At 45.3% G+C, this 25,824-nt stretch overlaps 1 protein-coding gene across 1 annotated transcript in view; it reads right to left on the bottom strand.

Annotated features, from left to right (window-relative positions):
• myo15ab (myosin XVAb) overlaps positions 1–25,824 on the bottom strand; it is a 216,512-nt gene that overhangs the window by 7,911 nt on the left and 182,777 nt on the right. Inside the window, exons 56-66 of the mRNA XM_071347544.1 lie at positions 25,632–25,738; positions 25,139–25,196; positions 16,677–16,749; positions 16,235–16,308; positions 14,865–14,947; positions 13,586–13,716; positions 12,612–12,706; positions 7,454–7,531; positions 4,597–4,693; positions 4,028–4,188; positions 2,933–3,066 (exon numbers count right to left, since the gene is read on the bottom strand). Of these exons, the coding sequence (XP_071203645.1) occupies positions 2,933–3,066; positions 4,028–4,188; positions 4,597–4,693; positions 7,454–7,531; positions 12,612–12,706; positions 13,586–13,716; positions 14,865–14,947; positions 16,235–16,308; positions 16,677–16,749; positions 25,139–25,196; positions 25,632–25,738 (1,091 nt within the window). The remainder of the gene's footprint in view (positions 1–2,932; positions 3,067–4,027; positions 4,189–4,596; positions 4,694–7,453; positions 7,532–12,611; positions 12,707–13,585; positions 13,717–14,864; positions 14,948–16,234; positions 16,309–16,676; positions 16,750–25,138; positions 25,197–25,631; positions 25,739–25,824) is intronic.

Here is a 25,824-nt window from a genome sequence, read left to right as displayed (position 1 = left end):
ATGACATCACAATACCCCATAATGACATCACAATACCCCATAATGACATCACAATACCCATGAGAAACAAGATTCTCTGATCTGATGAAACCATGATTGAACTATTTGAACTGAGTGCCAAGTGTCACATCTGGAGGAAACCTGGCACCATCCCTACAGTGAAGCATGGTGGTGGCAGCATCATGCTGTGGGGATGTTTTTCAGCGGCAGGGACTGGGACACTAGTCAGGATCGAGTGACAGATTAACGGATTAACGGATTAACGGATCAGACTGTACTTGATGAAAACCTGCTCCAGAGCGCTCAGGACCTCAGACTGGGGCGAAGGTTCACCTTCCAACAGGACAACAACCCTAAGCACACAGCCAAGACAACGCAGGAGTGACTTGGGGACAAGTCTCTGAATGTACTCGAGTGGCCCAGCCAGAGCGCGGACATGAACCCGATCGAACATCTCTGGAGAGACCCGAAAATAGCTGTGCAGCGACGCTCCCAATCCAACCTGACAGAGCTTGAGAGGATCTGCAGAGAAGAATGGGAGAAACTCCACAAATACAGGTGTGCCAAGCTTCTAGCATCATACCCAAGAAGACTCGAGGCTGAAATCGCTGCCAAAGGTGCTTCAACAAAGTACTGAGTAAAGGGACTGGATACTTATGTAAATGTGATATTTTAGTATTTAATTTTTAATACAGTTGCCAAAATGTCTGTCATTTTGGGGCATTGATGAGGGAATTAACAATTGAATCAATTTTAGAATAAGGCTGTAACGTAACAAAATGTGGAAAAAGTGAAGGGGTCTGAATGTGGAAACCACCAACCACCTCCCCCATAATGCACCATGTACAGCAGCCACCTCCCCCATAATGCACTGTATACAGCAACCACCTCCCCCATAATGCACCGTACCACCTCCCCCATAATGCACTGTATACAGCAACCACCTCCCCCATAATGCACCGTATACAGCAACCACCTCCCCCATAATGCACTGTATACAGCAACCACCTCTCCCATAATGCACTGTATACAGCAACCACCTCCCCCATAATGCACTGTATACAGCAACCACCTCCTCCATAATGCACTGTATACAGCAACCACCTCCCCCATAATGCACTGTATACAGCCACCATCTCCCCCATAATGCACTGTATACAGCCACCACCACCCCCATAATGCACTGTATACAGCAACCACCTCCCCCATAATGCACTGTATACAGCAACCACCTCCCCCATAATGCACTGTATACAGCAACCACCTCCCCCATAATGCACCGTACCACCTCCCCCATAATGCACTGTATACAGCAACCACCTCCCCCATAATGCACCGTATACAGCAAACACCTCCCCCATAATGCACTGTATACAGCAACCACCTCTCCCATAATGCACTGTATACAGCAACCACCTCCCCCATAATGCACTGTATACAGCAACCACCTCCTCCATAATGCACTGTATACAGCAACCACCTCCCCCATAATGCACTGTATACAGCCACCACCTCCCCCATAATGCACTGTATACAGCCACCACCCCCCCCATAATGCACTGTATACAGCAACCACCTCCCCCATAATGCACTGTATACAGCACCCACCTCCCCCATAATGCACTGTATACAGCAACCACCTCCCCCATAATGCACCGTACCACCTCCCCCATAATGCACTGTATACAGCAACCACCTCCCCCATAATGCACCGTATACAGCAACCACCTCCCCCATAATGCACTGTATACAGCAACCACCTCTCCCATAATGCACTGTATACAGCAACCACCTCCCCCATAATGCACTGTATACAGCAACCACCTCCCCCATAATGCACTGTATACAGCCACCACCTCCCCCATAATGCACTGTATACAGCCACCACCACCCCCATAATGCACTGTATACAGCCACCACCTCCCCCATAATGCACTGTATACAGCACCCACCTCCCCCATAATGCACTGTATACAGTAACCACCCCCCCATAATGCACTGTATACAGCAACCACCTCCCTCATAATGCACTGTATACAGCCACCACCTCCCCCATAATGCACTGTGTACAGCAACCACCTCCCCCATAATGCACTGTATAAAGCGACCACCTCCCCCATAATGCACCGTATACAGCGACCACCTCCCCCATAATGCACCGTAGCACCTCTCCCATAATGCACTGTATACAGCAACCACCTCCCCCATAATGCGCTGTATACAGCCACCACATCCCCCATAATGCACTGTATACAGCGACCACCTCCCCCATAATGCACTGTATACAGCCACCACCTCCCCCATAATGCACTGTACACAGCAACCACCTCCCCCATAATGCACTGTATACAGCAACCACCTCCCCCATAATGCACTGTATACAGCAACCACCTCCCCCATAATGCACTGTATACAGCAACCTCCTCCCCCATAATGCACTGTATACAGCAACCACCTCCCCCATAATGCACTGTATACAGCAACCTCCTCCCCCATAATGCACCGTATACAGCAACCACCTCCCCCATAATGCACTGTGTACAGCAACCACCTCCCCCATAATGCACTGTATACAGCCACCACCTCCCCCATAATGCACTGTATACAGCCACCACCTCCCCCATAATGCACTGTATACAGCCACCACCTCCCCCATAATGCACTGTATACAGCAACCACATCCCCCATAATGCACCGTATACAGCAACCACATCCCCCATAATGCACTGTATACAGCCACCACCTCCCCCATAATGCACTGTATACAGCAACCACCTCCCCCATAATGCCCCCAGCAACCACATCCCCCATAATGCACTGTATACAGCAACCACCTCCCCCATAATGCACCGTATACAGCGACCACATCCCCCATAATGCCCCGTATACAGCGACCACATCCCCCATAATGCCCCGCAGTACGTGTTCTTACATGCTGGGTATGAACGTGACGTCCTTGGCTCTGTGTTGTAGAGCTGATAGTTTAGAGATCTGCAGGAAGTGCTGCTCAGAGACTTTACCTCTGGGCAGGATGTTCATCAAGCCCTTACGGTAGTCTGGAAGCACCTGTTATAAAGCATCGTAACACAGAGTAGACTGTTATACCTGGTTGGAAATGCATCATAGTGTTGTTATACCTGGTTATAATGCATCATAGTGTTGTTATACCTGGTTATAATGCATCATAGTGTTGTTATACCTGGTTATAATGCATCATAGTGTTGTTATACCTGGTTGGAAATGCATCATAGTGTTGATATACCTGGTTATAATGCATCATAGTGTTGTTATACCTGGTTATAATGCATCATAGTGTTGTTATACCTGGTTATATTTCATCATAGTGTTGTTATACCTGGTTATAATGCATCATAGTGTTGTTATACCTGGTTATAATGCATCATAGTGTTGTTATACCTGGTTATAATGCATCATAGTGTTGTTATACCTGGTTATAATGCATCATAGTGTTGTTATACCTGGTTATAATGCATCATAGTGTTGTTATACCTGGTTATATTTCATCATAGTGTTGTTATACCTGGTTATAATGCATCATAGTGTTGTTATACCTGGTTATAATGCATCATAGTGTTGTTATACATGGTTATAATGCATCATAGTGTTGTTATACCTGGCTATAATGCATCATAGTGTTGTTATACCTGATTATATTTAATCAGTGTTGTTATACCTGGCTATAATGCATCATAGTGTTTTTATACCTGGTTATAATGCATCATAGTGTTGTTATACCTGGTTATAATGCATCATTGTGATGTTATACCTTGTTATAATGCATCGTGTTGTTATACCTGGTTATAATGCATCCTAAGGCAGAGTTGGTTATTATACCTGTTATAATGCATCATCGTGTTGTTATACCTGGTAATAATGCATCATCGTGTTGTTATAGCTGGTTTTAATGCATCATAAGGCAGAGCTGGTTATTATACCTGGTTATAATGCATCATCATGTTGTTATACCTGGTTATAATGCATCATAAGGCAGACCTGGTTATTATACCTGGTTATAATGCATGGTGACACAGAGCTCGTTGTCAAATTTAAGCGGCTGAGTCCAGATGACCCTCCTGAACCACAGGCTGTAGTTACTGTCCACTGGCTCCGCCTCCGTAGCAATGTCCAGGATGTACTCCCTCTTATTGAGGGGACGGACATTCTGACCTGCAGGCGGACAGACAGACACACATACACACACAAACTGAAATATTAAAGTATGGACAGTCTGACCTGTAGACAGACAGACAGACAGACAGACAGACAGACAGACAGACAGACAGACAGCAGACAGACAGACAGGCAGGCAGGCAGGCAGGCAGGCAGGCAGACAGGCAGACAGACAGACAGACAGACAGACAGACAGGCAGACAGACAGACAGACAGACAGACAGACAGACAGACAGACAGACAGACAGACAGTAATATTATAGTATGGACAGTCTGACCTGTAGAAAGACAGACAGACAGACAGACACAGACAGACAGACAGACAGACAGACAGACAGACAGACAGACAGACAGACAGACAGTGTGTGTGTGTGTGTGTGTCTGTCTGTGTGTGTGTATGTGTACCTCTTTTCGTGACCAGGAAGACAGCGTACTCATCAATGGCCTCCAGTCTGTGTAGACCCATCTCGTAACACAGCTCCTCTATCACATCTAGCGCCACCTGCAGAACAGGAGGACACATGATCAGAACCCATCGTAATACACAGAGAGAAATGTTGAGAGCCCAATGTAATACACAGAGAGAGTTACACACAACATGATCAGAACCCACTGTAAAACACAGAGAGAGATACACACAACATGACATGATCAGAACCCACTGTAATACACAGAGAGAGATACACACAACAGGACATGATCAGAACCCACTGTAATACATAGAGACAGATACACACAACAGGACATGATCAGAACCCACTGTAATACACAGAGAGAGTCACACACAACAGGACATGATCAGAACCCACTGTAATACACAGAGAGAGTTACACACAACATGATCAGAACCCACTGTAATACACAGAGAGAGTTACACACAACAGAACATGATCAGAACCCACTGTAATACACAGAGAGAGTTACACACAACAGGACATGATCAGAACCCACTGTAATACACAGAGAGAGTTACACACAACAGGACATGATCAGAACCCACTGTAATACACAGAGAGAGTTACACACAACATGATCAGAACCCACTGTAAAACACAGAGAGAGTTACACACAACATGATCAGAACCCACTGTAATACACAGAGAGAGTTACACACAACAGAACATGATCAGAACCCACTGTAATACACAGAGAGTTACACACAACAGTACATGATCAGAACCCACTGTAATACACAGAGAGAGTTACACACAACATGATCAGAACCCACTGTAATACACAGAGAGAGTTACACACAACAGAACATGATCAGAACCCACTGTAATACACAGAGAGAGTTACACACAACAGGACATGATCAGAACCCACTGTAATACACAGAGAGAGTTACACACAACAGGACATGATCAGAACCCACTGTAATACACAGAGAGAGTTACACACAACAGGACATGATCAGAACCCACTGTAATACACAGAGAGAGTTACACACAACAGGACATGATCAGAACCCACGGTAATACACAGAGAGAGTTACACACAACAGGACATGATCAGAACCCACTGTAATACACAGAGAGAGTTACACACAACATGATCAGAACCCACTGTAATACACAGAGACAGATACACACAACACAACATGATCAGAACCCACTGTAATACACAGAGAGAGTTACACACAACAGAACATGATCAGAACCCACTGTAATACACAGAGAGAGATACACACAACAGGACATGATCAGAACCCACTGTAATACACAGAGAGAGTTACACACAACAGGACATGATCAGAACACACTGTAATACACAGAGAGAGTTACACACAACAGGACATGATCAGAACCCACTGTAATACACAGAGAGAGTTACACACAACATGACATGATCAGAACCCACTGTAATACACAGAGAGAGTTACACACAACAGAACATGATCAGAACCCACTGTAATACACAGAGAGAGTTACACACAACATGATCAGAACCCACTGTAATACACAGAGAGAGTTACACACAACAGGACATGATCAGAACCCACTGTAATACACAGAGAGAGTTACACACAACATGATCAGAACCCACTGTAATACACAGAGAGAGATACACACAACAGGACATGATCAGAACCCACTGTAATACACAGAGAGAGATACACACAACAGGACATGATCAGAACCCACTAATACACAGAGAGATACACACAACAGGACATGATCAGAACCCACTGTAATACACAGAGAGAGTTACACACAACATGATCAGAACCCACTGTAATACACAGAGAGAGTTACACACAACAGAACATGATCAGAACCCACTGTAATACACAGAGAGAGTTAAACACAACAGGACATGATCAGAACCCACTGTAATACACAGAGAGAGTTACACACAACAGAACATGATCAGAACCCACTGTAATACACAGAGAGAGTTACACACAACATGACATGATCAGAACCCACTGTAAAACACAGAGAGACATACACACAACATGATCAGAACCCACTGTAATACACAGAGAGAGTTACACACAACAGGACATGATCAGAACCCACTGTAATACACAGAGAGAGTTACACACAACAGGACATGATCAGAACCCACTGTAATACACAGAGAGAGTTACACACAACATGATCAGAACCCACTGTAATACACAGAGAGAGATACACACAACAGGACATGATCAGAACCCACTGTAAAACACAGAGAGAGATACACACAACATGATCAGAACCCACTGTAATACACAGAGAGAGTTACACACAACAGGACATGATCAGAACCCACTGTAATACACAGAGAGAGTTACACACAACAGGACATGATCAGAACCCACTGTAATACACAGAGAGAGTTACACACAACAGGACATGATCAGAACCCACTGTAATACACAGAGAGAGTTACACACAACAGGACATGATCAGAACCCACTGTAATACACAGAGAGAGTTACACACAACATGATCAGAACCCACTGTAATACACAGAGAGAGATACACACAACAGGACATGATCAGAACCCACTGTAATACACAGAGACAGAAGGGAACAGACACAGTCTAGGAGACTGACAGAGACAGAAGGGAACAGACACAGTCTAGGAGACTGACAGAGACAGAAGGGAACAAACACAGTCTAGGGGACTCAGAGACAGAAGGGAACAGACACAGTCTAGGAGACAGTCTAGGAGACTAGGAGACAGTCTAGGAGACTCAGAGACAGAAGGGAACAACAGTCTAGGAGTCTAGAAGACAGTCTAGGAGACTAGGAGACAGTCTAGGAGACTCACAGAGCACGTCTTGATTTTCAGGTGCCGTTCGATGCCTCCTGGGAACAGGAACAGCTGACGCTTGGAGCTCCTCCCTGCCTGTTAGAGGTCAGGGGTTAGACGTTAGAGGTCAGGGATTAGACTTTAGAGGTCAGGGATTAGACTTTAGAGGTCAGGGATTAGACTTTAGAGGTCAGGGGTTTGAGGTTAGAGGTCAGGGATTAGACATTAGAGGTCAGGGGTTAGACGTTAGAGGTCAGGGATTAGACATTAGAGATAAGGGGTTAGAGGTCAGGGGTCAGACATTAGAGGTCAGGGGTTAGACGTTAAAGGTCAGGGATTAGACGTTAGAGGTCAGAGGTTAGACGTTAGAGGTCAGTCATTAGACATTAGAGGTCAGGGGTTAGACATTAGAGAACAGGGGTTAGAATTTAGAGGTCAGGGGTTATACGTTACAGGTCAGTGGTTAGACATTAAAGTTCAGGGGTTAGACATTAGAGGTCAGGGGTTAGACGTTAGAGGTCAGGGGTTAGACGTTAGAGGTCAGAGGTTAGACGTTAGAGGTCAGGGGTTAGACGATAGAGGTAAGTCATTAGACATTAGAGGTCAGGGGTTTGAAGTTAGAGGTCAGGGATTAGACATTAGAGGTTAGAAGTTAGAGGTCAGGGATTAGACATTAGAAGTCAGGGGTTAGAGGTCAGGGGTTAGACATTAGAGGTCAGGAATTAGACATTAGAGGTTAGACGTTAGAGGTCTGGGGTTAGACATTAGAGGTCAGGGGTTAGAAGTTAGAGGTCAGGGATTAGACATTAGAGGTCAGGGGTTAGACATTAGAGGTCAGGGGTTAGAAGTTAGAGGTCAGGGGTTAGACATTAGAGGTCAGGGATTAGACATTAGAGGTCAGGGGTAAGCCTTTAGAGGTTAGGGGTTAGATGTTAGAGGTCAGGGGTTAGACATTAGAGGTCAGTGGTAAGACATTAGAGATCATGGGTTAGACGTTAGAGGTCAGGGGTTAGACATTAGAGGTCAGGGGTTAGACGTTAGAGGTCAGGGGTTAGGCATTAGAGGTCAGGGGTTAGACATTAGAGATCAGGGGTTAGACGTTAGAGGTCAGGGGTTAGACTTTAGAGGTCAGGGGTTAGACGTTAGAGGTCAGGGGTTAGACGTTAGAGGTCAGGGGTTAGACATTAGAGGTCAGGGGTTAGACGTTAGAGCGTCAGGCGTTAGACATTAGAGGTCAGGGGTTAGAGGTCAGGGGTTAGACATTATAGGTCAGGGGTTAGACGTTAGAGCGTCAGGCGTTAGACATTAGAGGTCAGGGGTTAGAGGTCAGGGGTTAGACATTAGAGGTCAGGGGTTAGACGTTAGAGGTCAGGGGTTAGACATTAGAGGTCAGGGGTTAGACGTTGGAGGTCAGGGATTAGACATTAGAGGTCAGGGGTAAGACATTAGAGGTCAGGGGTTAGACATTAGAGAACAGGGGTTAGAATTTAGAGGTCAGGGGTTATACGTTACAGGTCAGTGGTTAGACATTAAAGTTCAGGGGTTAGACATTAGAGGTCAGGGGTTAGACGTTAGAGGTCAGGGGTTAGACGTTAGAGGTCAGAGGTTAGACGTTAGAGGTCAGGGGTTAGACGATAGAGGTAAGTCATTAGACATTAGAGGTCAGGGGTTTGAAGTTAGAGGTCAGGGATTAGACATTAGAGGTTAGGGGTTAGAAGTTAGAGGTCAGGGATTAGACATTAGAAGTCAGGGGTTAGAGGTCAGGGGTTAGACATTAGAGGTCAGGAATTAGACATTAGAGGTTAGACGTTAGAGGTCAGGGGTAAGACATTAGAGGTCAGGGGTTAGAAGTTAGAGGTCAGGGATTAGACATTAGAGGTCAGGGGTTAGACATTAGAGGTCAGGGGTTAGACGTTAGAGGTCAGGGGTTAGACATTAGAGGTCAGGGATTAGACATTAGAGGTCAGGGGTAAGCCTTTAGAGGTTAGGGGTTAGATGTTAGAGGTCAGGGGTTAGACATTAGAGGTCAGTGGTAAGACATTAGAGATCATGGGTTAGACGTTAGAGGTCAGGGGTTAGACATTAGAGGTCAGGGGTTAGACGTTAGAGGTCAGGGGTTAGGCATTAGAGGTCAGGGGTTAGACATTAGAGATCAGGGGTTAGACGTTAGAGGTCAGGGGTTAGACTTTAGAGGTCAGGGGTTAGACGTTAGAGGTCAGGGGTTAGACGTTAGAGGTCAGGGGTTAGACATTAGAGGTCAGGGGTTAGACGTTAGAGCGTCAGGCGTTAGACATTAGAGGTCAGGGGTTAGAGGTCAGGGGTTAGACATTATAGGTCAGGGGTTAGACGTTAGAGCGTCAGGCGTTAGACATTAGAGGTCAGGGGTTAGAGGTCAGGGGTTAGACATTAGAGGTCAGGGGTTAGACGTTAGAGGTCAGGGGTTAGACATTAGAGGTCAGGGGTTAGATGTTGGAGGTCAGGGATTAGACATTAGAGGTCAGGGGTAAGACATTAGAGGTCAGGGGTTAGACGTTAGAGGTCAGGGGTTAGACATTAGAGGTCAGTGGTTAGACTTTAGAGGTCAGGGGTTAGACATTAGAGGTCAGGGGTTAGACGTTAGAGCGTCAGGCGTTAGACATTAGAGGTCAGGGGTTAGACGTTAGAGGTCAGGAATTAGACATTAGAGGTCAGGGGTTAGACTTTAGAGGTCAGGGGTTAGACATTAGAGGTCAGGGGTTATGCTTTAGAGGTCAGGGGTTAGACATTAGATGTCAGGGGTTGGACTTTAGAGCGTCAGGGGTTAGACTTTAGAGGTCAGGGGTTAGACTTTAGAGGTCAGGGGTTAGACTTTAGAGGTCAGGGGTTAGACTTTAGAGGTCAGGGGTTAGACTTTAGAGGTCAGGGGTTAGACTTTAGATCGTCAGGGGTTAGACTTTAGAGGTCAGGGGTTAGACTTTAGAGGTCAGGGGTTAGACTTTAGAGCGTCAGGGGTTAGACATTAGAGGTCAGGGGTTAGACTTTAGAGGTCAGGGGTTAGACGTTAGAGGTCAGGGGTTAGACTTTAGAGGTCAGGGGTTAGACATTAGAGCGTCAGGGGTTAGACTTTAGAGGTCAGGGGTTAGACATTAGAGCGTCAGGGGTTAGACATTAGAGGTCAGGGGTTAGACATTAGAGGTCAGGGGTTAGACTTTAGAGCGTCAGGGGTTAGACTTTAGAGGTCAGGGGTTAGACTTTAGAGGTCAGGGGTTAGACATTAGAGATCAGGGGTTAGAGGTCAGGGGTTAGACTTTAGAGCGTCAGGGGTTAGACATTAGAGGTCAGGGGTTAGACTTTAGAGCGTCAGGGGTTAGACTTTAGAGGTCAGGGGTTAGACTTTAGAGGTCAGGGGTTAGACTTTAGAGGTCAGGGGTTAGACTTTAGAGGTCAGGGGTTAGACATTAGAGCGTCAGGGGTTAGACTTTAGAGGTCAGGGGTTAGACTTTAGAGCTCAGGGGTTAGACTTTAGAGGTCAGGGCTTAGACATTAGAGCGTCAGGGGTTAGACATTAGAGGTCAGGGGTTAGACATTAGAGGTCAGGGGTTAGACATTAGAGGTCAGGGGTTAGACTGTAGAGAGTCAGGGGTTACACTTTAGAGCGTCAGGGGTTAGACATTAGAGGTCAGGGGTTAGACTTTAGAGCGTCAGGGGTTAGAGGTCAGGGGTTAGACTTTAGAGCGTCAGGGGTTAGAGGTCAGGGGTTAGACTTTAGAGCGTCAGGGGTTAGAGGTCAGGGGTTAGACTTTAGAGAGTCAGGGGTTAGACTTTAGAGCGTCAGGGGTTAGACATTAGAGGTCAGGGGTTAGACTTTAGAGCGTCAGGGGTTAGAGGTCAGGGGTTAGACTTTAGAGCGTCAGGGGTTAGACTTTAGAGGTCAGGGGTTAGACTTTAGAGCGTCAGGGGTTAGAGGTCAGGGGTTAGACTTTAGAGGTCAGGGGTTAGACTTTAGAGGTCAGGGGTTAGACTTTAGAGGTCAGGGGTTAGACTTTAGAGGTCAGGGGTTAGACTTTAGAGGTCAGGGGTTAGACTTTAGAGGTCAGGGGTTAGACTTTAGAGCGTCAGGGGTTAGACATTAGAGGTCAGGGGTTAGACTTTAGAGGTCAGGGGTTAGACTTTAGAGGTCAGGGGTTAGACTTTAGAGGTCAGGGGTTAGACATTAGAGGTCAGGGGTTAGACATTAGAGGTCAGGGGTTAGACTTTAGAGGTCAGGGGTTAGACTTTAGAGGTCAGGGGTTAGACATTAGAGGTCAGTGGTTAGACATTAGAGGTCAGGGGTTAGACTTTAGAGGTCAGGGGTTAGACATTAGAGGTCAGGGGTTAGACTTTAGAGGTCAGGGGTTAGACATTAGAGGTCAGGGGTTAGACTTTAGAGGTCAGGGGTTAGACTTTAGAGGTCAGGGGTTAGACTTTAGAGGTCAGGGGTTAGACATTAGAGGTCAGGGGTTAGACATTAGAGGTCAGGGGTTAGACTTTAGAGGTCAGGGGTTAGACATTAGAGGTCAGGCGTTAGACTTTAGAGCGTCAGGGGTTAGAGGTCACGGGTTAGACTTTAGAGGTCAGGGGTTAGACATTAGAGGTCAGGGGTTAGAGGTCAGGGGTTAGACTTTAGAGCGTCAGGGGTTAGACTTTAGAGGTCAGGGGTTAGACATTAGAGAGTCAGGGGTTAGACTTTAGAGCGTCAGGGGTTAGACATTAGAGGTCAGGGGTTAGACATTAGAGATCAGGGGTTAGACATTAGAGATCAGGGGTTAGACTTTAGAGGTCAGGGGTTAGACTTTAGAGGTCAGGGGTTAGACTTTAGAGGTCAGGGGTTAGACATTAGAGATCAGGGGTTAGACTTTAGAGGTCAGGGGTTAGACTTTAGAGGTCAGGGGTTAGAGGTCAGGGGTTAGACTTTAGAGCATCAGGGGTTAGAGGTCAGGGGTTAGACTTTAGAGCATCAGGGGTTAGAGGTCAGGGGTTAGACCTTTGAACATCAGGCGCAATCCAATCTTAAACTAGCCGGTTATTTAGCAAAGTTCATATTACATTTTTGGGAAATGCTAGTTATCATTATCATGAACCACAGGTCAGAGGTCAAGGGTTAGGATTAGGGGTCAGGGTTAAGGTTAGGAGTGAGGTGTGAGAGGTCAGTACTAACCACCGTAGCTTTGAGTTCCATGCTGCTAGGAGGAACGATGCGTCCTCCATAACGATAGGTCTTCCTCAGGTTCTGCTCACAAGCCTTTGCTATGCCTACGGAGCACACGTTACCAATATACAGTACCTATTAATACACAGAGACATTACCTGGATAATACACATTAACAATATTCCTATTAATACACAGCACCATTACCTGGAGAATACACATTAACAATATACCTATCAATACACAGGACCATTACCTGGATAATACACATTAACAATATATCGTCATCCTGTTTCAGGGTAGGTATCTTCCTATTTCAGGAAGAAACCTACCCTGAATCAGGAAGAAAACCTACCCTGAAACAGGAAGACACCTACCCTGAAACAGGAAGACACCTACCCTGAAACAGGAAGACACCTACCCTGAAACAGGAAGACACCTACCCTGAAACAGGAAGACACATTCCCTGAAACAGGAAGACACCTACCCTGAAACAGGAAGACACCTACCCTGAAACAGGAAGACACCTACCCTGAAACAGGAAGACATATTCCCTGAAACAGTAGTCCCTGGCTGCGGCAGGCGTCCTGTAGGAACTTTAACAGGAAGACACCTACCCTGAAACAGGAAGACACCTACCCTGAAACAGTACTCCCTGGTTGTGGCAGACGTCCTGTAGGAACTTTAACAGGAAGACACCTACCCTGAAACAGGAAGTCACCTACCCTGAAACAGTACTCTTTGGTTGTGGCAGGCGTCCTGTAGGAACTTTAACAGGAAGACACCTACCCTGAAACAGGAAGACACCTACCCTGAAACAGTACTCCCTGGTTGTGGCAGACGTCCTGTAGGAACTTTAACAGGAAGACACCTACCCTGAAACAGGAAGTCACCTACCCTGAAACAGTACTCCCTGGTTGTGGCAGGCGTCCTGTAGGAACTTTAACAGGAAGACACCTACCCTGAAACAGGAAGTCACCTACCCTGAAACAGTACTCCCTGGTTGTGGCAGACGTCCTGTAGGAACTTCAACAGGAAGGGCTTCAGGACCTCAGAGCAGCGATGGAATGCAGTCAGGATGTAAAGCAACCTCCAGCCACGCTGACAACTGTCCCTAAAGGTTAGAGGTTCATGGTTAGAGGTCAGAGTTAGAGGTCAGGATTAGAGTTAGAGGTCAGGGGTTAGAGTTAGAGGTCAGGGGTCAGAGGTCAGGGGTTAGAGTTAGGATCTTACAGTTTAGAACTGGTGTTTCCTGTAATCTGTTGGAGGAGTTGACAGTAGGGTCAGAGGTCAGGGGTTTGAGTTAGGATCTTACAGTTTAGAACCGGTGTTTCCTGTAATCTGTTTGAGGAGTTGACAGTAGGGTCAGGGGTCAGAGGTCAGGGGTCAGAGGTCAGGGGTCAGAGGTCAGGGGGTTAGAGTTAGGATCTTATGGTTTAGAGCTGGTGTTTCCTGTAATCTGTTTGAGGTGTTGACAGTAGGGTCAGGGGTCAGAGGTCAGGGGGTTAGATTTAGGATCTTATGGTTTAGAGCTGGTGTTTCCTGTAATCTGTTTGAGGATTTGACAGTAGGGTCAGGGGTCAGAGGTCAGGGGGTTAGTGTTAGGATCTTACGGTTTAGAACGGTGTTTCCTGTAATCTGTTTGAGGTGTTGACAGTAGGGTCAGGGGTCAGAGGTCAGGGGGTAAGATTTAGGATCTTATGGTTTAGAGCTGGTGTTTCCTGTAATCTGTTTGAGGATTTGACAGTAGGGTCAGGGGTCAGAGGTCAGGGGGTTAGTGTTAGGATCTTACGGTTTAGAGCCGGTGTTTCCTGTAATCTGTTTGAGGATTTGACAGTAGGGTCAGGGGTCAGAGGTCAGGGGGTAGAGTTAGGATCTTACGGTTTAGAGCCGGTGTTTCCTGTAATCTGTTTGAGGATTTGACAGTAGGGTCAGGGGTCAGAGGTCAGGGGGTTAGAGTTAGGATCTTACGGTTTAGAGCCGGTGTTTCCTGTAATCTGTTGGAGGATTTGACAGTAGGGTCAGGGGTCAGAGGTCAGGGGGTTAGAGTTAGGATCTTACGGTTTAGAACTGGTGTTTCCTGTAATCTGTTTGAGGATTTGACAGTAGGGTCAGGGGTCAGGAGTCAGAGGTCAGGGGTCAGAGGTCAGGGGGTTAGAGTTAGGATCTTACGGTTTAGAACTGGTGTTTCCTGTAATCTGTTGGAGGATTTGACAGTAGGGTCAGGGGTCAGAGGTCAGGGGGTTAGAGTTAGGATCTTACGGTTTAGAACTGGTGTTTCCTGTAATCTGTTTGAGGATTTGACAGTAGGCTTCATCCTTCATCAGACCAAACTGTCCAATCAGCTAGAGAGAGGGAGAACACACACATCACACAGACGCCGGAAACACAACACAAAACCAGCAACTGTTAACGGTGAGGGTGCTACCTTCAGGAAGGTTAACGGTGAGGGTGTTACCTTCAGGAAGGTTAACGGTGAGGGTGTTACCTTCAGGAAGGTTAACGGTGAGGGTGTTACCTTCAGGAAGGTTAACGGTGAGGGTGTTACCTTCCGGAAGGTTAACGGTGAGGGTGTTACCTTCAGGAAGGTTAACGGTGAGGGTGTTACCTTCCGGAAGGTTAACGGTGAGGGTGTTACCTTCAGGAAGGTTAACGGTGAGGGTGCTACCTTCAGGAAGGTTAACGGTGAGGGTGTTACCTTCAGGAAGGTTAACGGTGAGGGTGTTACCTTCAGGAAGGTTAACGGTGAGGGTGTTACCTTCAGGAAGGTTAACGGTGAGGGTGTTACCTTCAGGAAGGTTAACGGTGAGGGTGCTACCTTCAGGAAGGTTAACGGTGAGGGTATTACCTTCAGGAAGGTTAACGGTGAGGGTGCTACCTTCAGGAAGGTTAACGGTGAGGGTGTTACCTTCAGGAAGGTTAACGGTGAGGGTGAAACCTTCAGGAAGGTTAACGGTGAGGGTGCTACCTTCAGGATGGTTAACGGTGAGGGTGTTACCTTCAGGAAGGTTAACGGTGAGGGTGCTACCTTCAGGAAGGTTAACGGTGAGGGTGTTACCTTCAGGAAGGTTAACGGTGAGGGTGTTACCTTCAGGAAGGTTAACGGTGAGGGTGCTACCTTCAGGAAGGTTAACGGTGAGGGTGCTACCTTCAGGAAGGTTAACGGTGAGGGTGCTACCTTCAGGAAGGTTAACGGTGAGGGTGCTACCTTCAGGAAGGTTAACGGTGAGGGTGTTACCTTCAGGAAGGTTAACGGTGAGGGTTTTACCTTCAGGAAGGTTAACGGTGAGGGTGTTACCTTCAGGAAGGTTAACGGTGAGGGTGTTACCTTCAGGAAGGTTAACGGTGAGGGTTTTACCTTCAGGAAGGTTAACGGTGAGGGTGCTACCTTCAGGAAGGTTAACGGTGAGGGTGCTACCTTCAGGAAGGTTAACGGTGAGGGTGTTACCTTCCGGAAGGGTAACGGTGAGGGTGTTACCTTCAGGAAGGTTAACGGTGAGGGTGCTACCTTCAGGAAGGTTAACGGTGAGGGTGTTACCTTCAGGAAGGTTAACGGTGAGGGTGTTACCTTCAGAAAGGTTAACGGTGAGGGTGTTACCACGGTGAGGGCGTTACCACGGTGAGGGTGTTACCTTCAGGAAGGTGTTGACTACTTCTTGTTCTGTCAGTCCCTTCAGGGGGTGGTCTCCCATGAAACGCATCACCGCTATGAACATGACATAGCAGGACATACCATGACATAGCAGGACATAGTAGGACATACCATGACATAGCAGGACATAGTAGGACATACCATGACATAGTAGGACATACCATGACATAGCCTGACAAAGGCATAAAATGACATAGCATGACATAGCATGACATAACATTACATATTAGGACATAGCAGGACATAGTAGGACATGATATACCAAGACTTAACATAACAGACCATGACATAAAATGACATGATAAAGGCATAAAATGACATAGCATGACATAGCATGACGAAGCTTGGGCATAGCATGACATAGCATAACATAGCATGATGAAGCTTGGGCATAGCATGACATAGTGTGACGTATAACTTACATAGGAAGATGTCTGTAGCCACTCTGTTCATAGCAGGGTCAGTGAACTCTATCAGAGATTCAGACAGTGGAGACTGGAGGAGAGAGATATAATGGAACACTATCAGAGATTCAGACAGTGGAGACTGGGGGGGAGAGAGATATAATGGAACTCTATCAGAGATTCAGACAGTGGAGACTGGAAGAGAGATATAATGGAACTCTATCAGAGATTCAGACAGTGGAGACTGTAGGAGAGAGATATAATGGAACACTATCAGAGATTCAGACAGTGGAGACTGGAGGAGAGAGATATATAATGGAACACTATCAGAGATTCAGACAGTGGAGACTGGAGGAGAGATATAATGGAACACTATCAGAGATTCAGACAGTGGAGACTGGAGGAGAGAGAGATATAATGGAACTCTATCAGAGATTCAGACAGTGGAGACTGGGGGAGAGATATAATGGAACACTATCAGAGATTCAGACAGTGGAGACTGGAGGAGAGAGAGATATAATGGAACACTATCAGAGATTCAGACAGTGGAGACTGGGGGAGAGAGAGATATAATGGAACACTGTCAGAGATTCAGACAGTGGAGACTGGAGGAGAGATATAATGGAACTCTATCAGAGATTCAGACAGTGGAGACTGGAGGAGAGATATAATGGAACACTATCAGAGATTCAGACAGTGGAGACTGGGGGAGAGATATAATGGAACTCTATCAGAGATTCAGACAGTGGAGACTGGGGGAGAGAGATATAATGGAACTCTATCAGAGATTCAGACAGTGGAGACTGGAGGAGAGAGATATAATGGAACTCTATCAGAGATTCAGACAGTGGAGACTGGGGGGGAGAGAGATATAATGGAACTCTATCAGAGATTCAGACAGTGGAGACTGGAGGAGAGATATAATGGAACTCTATCAGAGATTCAGACAGTGGAGACTGGAGGAGAGAGATATAATGGAACTCTATCAGAGATTCAGACAGTGGAGACTGGGGGGGAGAGAGATATAATGGAACTCTATCAGAGATTCAGACAGTGGAGACTGGAGGACAGAGAGATATAATGGAACTCTATCAGAGATTCAGACAGTGGAGACTGGAGGAGAGAGATATAATGGAACTCTATCAGAGATTCAGACAGTGGAGACTGGAGGAGAGAGAGATATAATGGAACTCTATCAGAGATTCAGACAGTGGAGACCGGAGGAGAGAGATATAATGGAACACTATCAGAGATTCAGACAGTGGAGACTGGAGGGGAGAGATATAATGGAACACTATCAGAGATTCAGACAGTGGAGACTGGAGGGGAGAGAGATATAATGGAACACTATCAGAGATTCAGACAGTGGAGACTGGGGGAGAGAGATATAATGGAACTCTATCAGAGATTCAGACAGTGGAGACTGGAGGAGAGAGAGATATAATGGAACACTATCAGAGATTCAGACAGTGGAGACTGGAGGAGAGAGATATAATGGAACACTATCAGAGATTCAGACAGTGGAGACTGGAGGAGAGAGATATAATGGAACACTATCAGAGATTCAGACAGTGGAGACTGGAGGAGAGAGAGATATAATGGAACACTATCAGAGATTCAGACAGTGGAGACTGGAGGAGAGAGAGATATAATGGAACACTATCAGAGATTCAGACAGTGGAGACTGGAGGAGAGAGAGATATAATGGAACACTATCAGAGATTCAGACAGTGGAGACTGGAGGAGAGAGAGATAATGGAACACTATCAGAGATTCAGACAGTGGAGACTGGAGGAGAGAGAGATAATGGAACACTATCAGAGATTCAGACAGTGGAGACTGGAGGAGAGAGAGATATAATGGAACACTATCAGAGATTCAGACAGTGGAGACTGGAGGAGAGAGAGATATAATGGAACTCTATCAGAGATTCAGACAGTGGAGACTGGGGGGGAGAGATATAATGGAACTCTATCAGAGATTCAGAAAGTGGAGACTGGAGGAGAGATATAATGGAACACTATCAGAGATTCAGACAGTGGAGACTGGGGGAGAGATATAATGGAACACTATCAGAGATTCAGACAGTGGAGACTGGAGGAGAGAGAGATATAATGGAACTCTATCAGAGATTCAGACAGTGGAGACTGGGGGAGAGAGAGATATAATGGAACTCTATCAGAGATTCAGACAGTGGAGACTGGAGGAGAGAGATATAATGGAACTCTATCAGAGATTCAGACAGTGGAGACTGGAGGAGAGAGATATAATGGAACTCTATCAGAGATTCAGACAGTGGAGACTGGGGGGAGAGAGATATAATGGAACACTATCAGAGATTCAGACAGTGGAGACTGGAGGAGAGAGAGATATAATGGAACACTATCAGAGATTCAGACAGTGGAGACTGGAGGAGAGATATAATGGAACACTATCAGAGATTCAGACAGTGGAGACTGGAGGAGAGAGATATAATGGAACACTATCAGAGATTCAGACAGTGGAGACTGGAGGAGAGATATAATGGAACACTATCAGAGATCCAGACAGTGGAGACTGGGGGGGAGAGATATAATGGAACACTATCAGAGATTCAGACAGTGGAGACTGGAGGAGAGAGAGATATAATGGAACTCTATCAGAGATTCAGACAGTGGAGACTGGGGGAGAGAGATATAATGGAACTCTACCAGAGATTCAGACAGTGGAGACTGGAGGAGAGAGAGATATAATGGAACACTATCAGAGATTCAGACAGTGGAGACTGGGGGAGAGAGATATAATGGAACACTATCAGAGATTCAGACAGTGGAGACTGGAGGAGAGAGAGATATAATGGAACACTATCAGAGATTCAGACAGTGGAGACTGGAGGAGAGATATAATGGATCACTATCAGAGATTCAGACAGTGGAGACTGGAGGAGAGAGATATAATGGAACACTATCAGAGATTCAGACAGTGGAGACTGGAGGAGAGAGATATAATGGAACTCTATCAGAGATTCAGACAGTGGAGACTGGGGGAGAGAGATATAATGGAACTCTATCAGAGATTCAGACAGTGGAGACTGGGGGAGAGAGATATAATGGAACACTATCAGAGATTCAGACAGTGGAGACTGGAGGAGAGAGAGATATAATGGAACTCTATCAGAGATTCAGACAGTGGAGACTGGAGGAGAGATATAATGGATCACTATCAGAGATTCAGACAGTGGAGACTGGAGGAGAGAGATATAATGGAACACTATCAGAGATTCAGACAGTGGAGACTGGGGGGGAGAGAGATATAATGGAACTCTATCAGAGATTCAGACAGTGGAGACTGGAGGAGAGAGATATAATGGAACGCTATCAGAGATTCAGACAGTGGAGACTGGGGGGGCGAGATATAATGGAACTCTATCAGAGATTCAGACAGTGGAGACTGGGGGGGGAGAGATATAATGGAACTCTATCAGAGATTCAGACAGTGGAGACTGGGGGGGAAATATAATGGAACTCTATCAGAGATTCAGACAGTGGAGACTGGGGGGAGAGAGAGATATAATGGAACTCGATCAGAGATTCAGACGGTGGAGACTGGGGGGGAGAGATATAATGGAACTCTATCAGAGATTCAGACAGTAAAGACTGGGGGAGAGAGAGATATAATGGAACTCTATCAGAGATTCAGACAGTGGAGACTGGAAGAGAGATATAATGGAACTCTATCAGAGATTCAGACAGTGGAGACTGGAGGAGAGATATAATGGAACACTATCAGAAATTCAGACAGTGGAGACTGGAGGAGAGAGATATAATGGAACACTATCAGAGATTCAGACAGTGGAGACTGGAGGAGAGAGATATAATGGAACTCTATCAGAGATTCAGACAGTGGAGACTGGAGGAGAGAGAGATATAATGGAACTCTATCAGAGATTCAGACAGTGGAGACTGGAGGAGAGAGATATAATGGAACACTATCAGAGATTCAGACAGTGGAGACTGGAGGAGAGAGATATAATGGAACACTATCAGAGATTCAGACAGTGGAGACTGGAGGAGAGAGATATAATGGAACACTATCAGAGATTCAGACAGTGGAGACTGGAGGAGAGATATAATGGAACTCTATCAGAGATTCAGACAGTGGAGACTGGAGGAGAGAGATATAATGGAACTCTATCAGAGATTCAGACAGTGGAGACTGGGGGAGAGAGATATAATGGAACACTATAAGAGATTCAGACAGTGGAGACTGGAGGAGAGAGATATAATGGAACACTATCAGAGATTCAGACAGTGGAGACTGGGGGGAGAGATATAATGGAACTCTATCAGAGATTCAGACAGTGGAGACTGGAGGAGAGAGAGATATAATGGAACACTATCAGAGATTCAGACAGTGGAGACTGGGGGAGAGATATAATGGAACTCTATCAGAGATTCAGACAGTGGAGACTGGAGGAGAGAGAGATATAATGGAACTCTATCAGAGATTCAGACAGTGGAGACTGGAGGAGAGAGATATAATGGAACTCTATCAGAGATTCAGACAGTGGAGACTGGAGGAGAGAGATATAATGGAACTCTATCAGAGATTCAGACAGTGGAGACTGGGGGGAGAGAGATATAATGGAACTCTATCAGAGATTCAGACAGTGGAGACTGGAGGGAGAGAGAGATATAATGGACCACTATCAGAGATTCAGACAGTGGAGACTGGAGGAGAGATATAATGGAACACTATCAGAGATTCAGACAGTGGAGACTGGAGGAGAGAGAAATATAATGGAACACTATCAGAGATTCAGACAGTGGAGACTGGAGGAGAGAGATATAATGGAACACTATCAGAGATTCAGACAGTGGAGACTGGAGGAGAGAGATATAATGGAACTCTATCAGAGATTCAGACAGTGGAGACTGGAGGAGAGAGATATAATGGAACTCTATCAGAGATTCAGACAGTGGAGACTGGAGGAGAGAGATATAATGGAACTCTATCAGAGATTCAGACAGTGGAGACTGGAGGAGAGAGAGATATAATGGAACTCTATCAGAGATTCAGACAGTGGAGACTGGAGGAGAGATATATAATGGAACACTATCAGAGATTCAGACAGTGGAGACTGGAGGAGAGAGATATAATGGAACACTATCAGAGATTCAGACAGTGGAGACTGGGGGGGAGAGATATATAATGGAACACTATCAGAGATTCAGACAGTGGAGACTGGAGGAGAGAGAGATATAATGGAACTCTATCAGAGATTCAGACAGTGGAGACTGGAGGAGAGAGATATAATGGAACACTATCAGAGATTCAGACAGTGGAGACTGGGGGGAGAGAGATATAATGGAACACTATCAGAGATTCAGACAGTGGAGACTGGGGGAGAGAGAGATAATGGAACACTGTCAGAGATTCAGACAGTGGAGACTGGAGGAGAGAGATATAATGGAACTCTATCAGAGATTCAGACAGTGGAGACTGGAGGAGAGATATAATGGAACTCTATCAGAGATTCAGACAGTGGAGACTGGGGGGAGAGAGATATAATGGAACACTATCAGAGATTCAGACAGTGGAGACTGGATGAGAGATATAATGGAACTCTATCAGAGATTCAGACAGTGGAGACTGGAGGAGAGAGATATAATGGAACTCTATCAGAGATTCAGACAGTGGAGACTGGAGGAGAGAGATATAATGGAACACTATCAGAGATTCAGACAGTGGAGACTGGAGGAGAGAGATATAATGGAACACTATCAGAGATTCAGACAGTGGAGACTGGAGGAGAGAGATATAATGGAACACTATCAGAGATTCAGACAGTGGAGACTGGAGGAGAGATATAATGGAACACTATCAGAGATTCAGACAGTGGAGACTGGAGGAGAGAGAGATATAATGGAACTCTATCAGAGATTCAGACAGTGGAGACTGGAGGAGAGAGAGATATAATGGAACTCTATCAGAGATTCAGACAGTGGAGACTGGAGGGGAGAGAGATATAATGGAACACTATCAGAGATTCAGACAGTGGAGACTGGAGGAGAGATATAATGGAACACTATCAGAGATTCAGACAGTGGAGACTGGAGGAGAGATATAATGGAACACTATCAGAGATTCAGACAGTGGAGACTGGAGGAGAGAGATATAATGGAACACTATCAGAGATTCAGACAGTGGAGACTGGAGGAGAGAGATATAATGGAACACTATCAGAGATTTAGACAGTGGAGACTGGGGGAGAGAGATATAATGGAACACTATCAGAGATTCAGACAGTGGAGACTGGAGGAGAGAGATATAATGGAACACTATCAGAGATTTAGACAGTGGAGACTGGGGGAGAGAGATATAATGGAACACTATCAGAGATTCAGACAGTGGAGACTGGAGGAGAGAGATATAATGGAACACTATCAGAGATTCAGACAGTGGAGACTGGAGGAGAGAGAGATATAATGGAACACTATCAGAGATTCAGACAGTGGAGACTGGGGGAGAGAGATATAATGGAACACTATCAGAGATTCAGACAGTGGAGACTGGAGGAGAGAGATATAATGGAACACTATCAGAGATTCAGACAGTGGAGACTGGAGGAGAGATATAATGGAACACTATCAGAGATTCAGACAGTGGAGACTGGAGGAGAGAGAGATATAATGGAACTCTATCAGAGATTCAGACAGTGGAGACTGGAGGGAGAGAGATATAATGGAACACTATCAGAGATTCAGACAGTGGAGACTGGAGGAGAGAGATATAATGGAACTCTATCAGAGATTCAGACAGTGGAGACTGGAGGAGAGAGAGATATAATGGAACACTATCAGAGATTCAGACAGTGGAGACTGGAGGAGAGAGATATAATGGAACTCTATCAGAGATTCAGACAGTGGAGACTGGAGGAGAGAGAGATATAATGGAACACTATCAGAGATTCAGACAGTGGAGACTGGAGGAGAGAGATATAATGGAACACTATCAGAGATTCAGACAGTGGAGACTGGAGGAGAGAGAGATATAATGGAACTCTATCAGAGATTCAGACAGTGGAGACTGGAGGAGAGAGAGATATAATGGAACTCTATCAGAGATTCAGACAGTGGAGACTGGAGGGAGAGAGATATAATGGAACACTATCAGAGATTCAGACAGTGGAGACTGGAGGAGAGAGAGATATAATGGAACTCTATCAGAGATTCAGACAGTGGAGACTGGAGGAGAGAGAGATATAATGGAACTCTATCAGAGATTCAGACAGTGGAGACTGGAGGGAGAGAGATATAATGGAACACTATCAGAGATTCAGACAGTGGAGACTGGAGGAGAGAGATATAATGGAACACTATCAGAGATTCAGACAGTGGAGACTGGGTAGGAGAGAGATATAATGGAACTCTATCAGAGATTCAGACAGTGGAGACTGGAGGAGAGAGAGATATAATGGAACACTATCAGAGATTCAGACAGTGGAGACTGGAGGAGAGAGATATAATGGAACTCTATCAGAGATTCAGACAGTGGAGACTGGAGGAGAGAGATATAATGGAACACTATCAGAGATTCAGACAGTGGAGACTGGGGGAGAGATATAATGGAACACTATCAGAGATTCAGACAGTGGAGACTGGAGGGGAGAGAGATATAATGGAACACTATCAGAGATTCAGACAGTGGAGACTGGAGGGGAGATAGATATAATGGAACCCTATTATAATATGTTATAATGTGTTACCTTGGAGATCTTGATGCATTATAATGTCTTATAAAGTGTTATAAGTTGATATACTGTGTTACCATGGAGAACTTGATGTGTTATAATATGTTACCATGGAGAACCTGATGTGGTATAATGTGTTATAAAGTGTTATAATGTGTTATAAAGTGTTATAATGTGTTACCTTGGAGAACCTGATGTTGTATAATGTGTTATAATGTGTTATAATGTGTTACCTTGGAGAACCTGATGTGGTATATTGTGTTATAATGTGTTATAATGTGTTACCTTGGAGAACCTGATGTGGTATAATGTGTTCTAAAGTGTTATAATGTGTTCTAAAGTGTTATAATGTGTTATAAAGTGTTATAATGTGTTACCTTGGAGAAACTGATGTGGTATAATGTGTTATAATGTGTTATAATGTGTTACCTTGGAGAACCTGATGTGGTATATTGTGTTATAATGTGTTATAATGTGTTACCTTGGAGAACCTGATGTGGTATAATGTGTTATAAAGTGTCATAATGCATTACCTTGGATAACCTGAAGTGTTATAATGTGTTCTAAAGTGTTATAATGTGTTCTAAAGTGTTATAATGTGTTATAAAGTGTTATAATGTGTTACCTTGGAGAACTTGAAGTGTTATAATGTGTTCTAAAGTGTTATAATGTGTTACTTGGAGAACTTGAAGTGTTATAATGTGTTATAAAGTGTTATAATGTGTTATAAAGTGTTATAATGCGTTACCTTGGAGAACCTGACCATCTCAAAGGGATCTCTGGTGTCTTTGGGCTTCTTGGAGGCACTGAGGGGAGGAACCACAGATAAACACATACTGAGGGACACAGGGGAAGGTGTGTGTGAAGTGTGTGTGTGTGAAGTGTGTGTGTTTGATGTGTGTGTGATGTGTGTGTTTGATGTGTGTGTTTGATGTGTGTGATGTGTGTGATGTGTGTGTGGTGTGTGTGTGTGTGTGATGTGTGTGTGTGTATGTATGTATGTGTGTGTGTGATGTGTGAGATGTGTGTTTGATGTGTGTGATGTGTGTGTGTGTGTGTGTGTGTGTGTGTGTGTGTGTGTGTGTGTGTGTGTGTGTGTGTGTGTGTGTGTGTGTGTGTTGTGTGTGTGTGTGTGTGTGTGTGTGTGTGTGTGTGTGTGTGTGTGTGTGTGTGTGTGTGTGTGTGTGTGTGTGTGTGTGTGTGTGTGTGATGTGTGTGTGTGTCTGTGTGTGTGTGCTTACCCCTTGGCAGCCGGTTGTCTGTAGTATTTCTTTGCGAACTCCACCATATCGTACTGCGTGTCCAGCAGAACGCTCTCATCGATCTCTAGGACCTCATCACACCCCTCCTAAACCACAGCAACATGTATACAGTAGTATGTATATGTATATATGTAGTATAGTAGTATAGTAGTATAGTAGTATAGTAGTATAG

The sequence above is a fragment of the Salvelinus alpinus genome, chromosome 2, assembly GCF_045679555.1.
Source record: "Salvelinus alpinus chromosome 2, SLU_Salpinus.1, whole genome shotgun sequence".
NCBI lineage: Eukaryota > Metazoa > Chordata > Actinopteri > Salmoniformes > Salmonidae > Salvelinus > Salvelinus alpinus.
This window is presented reverse-complemented; position numbering and strand designations above follow the sequence as displayed.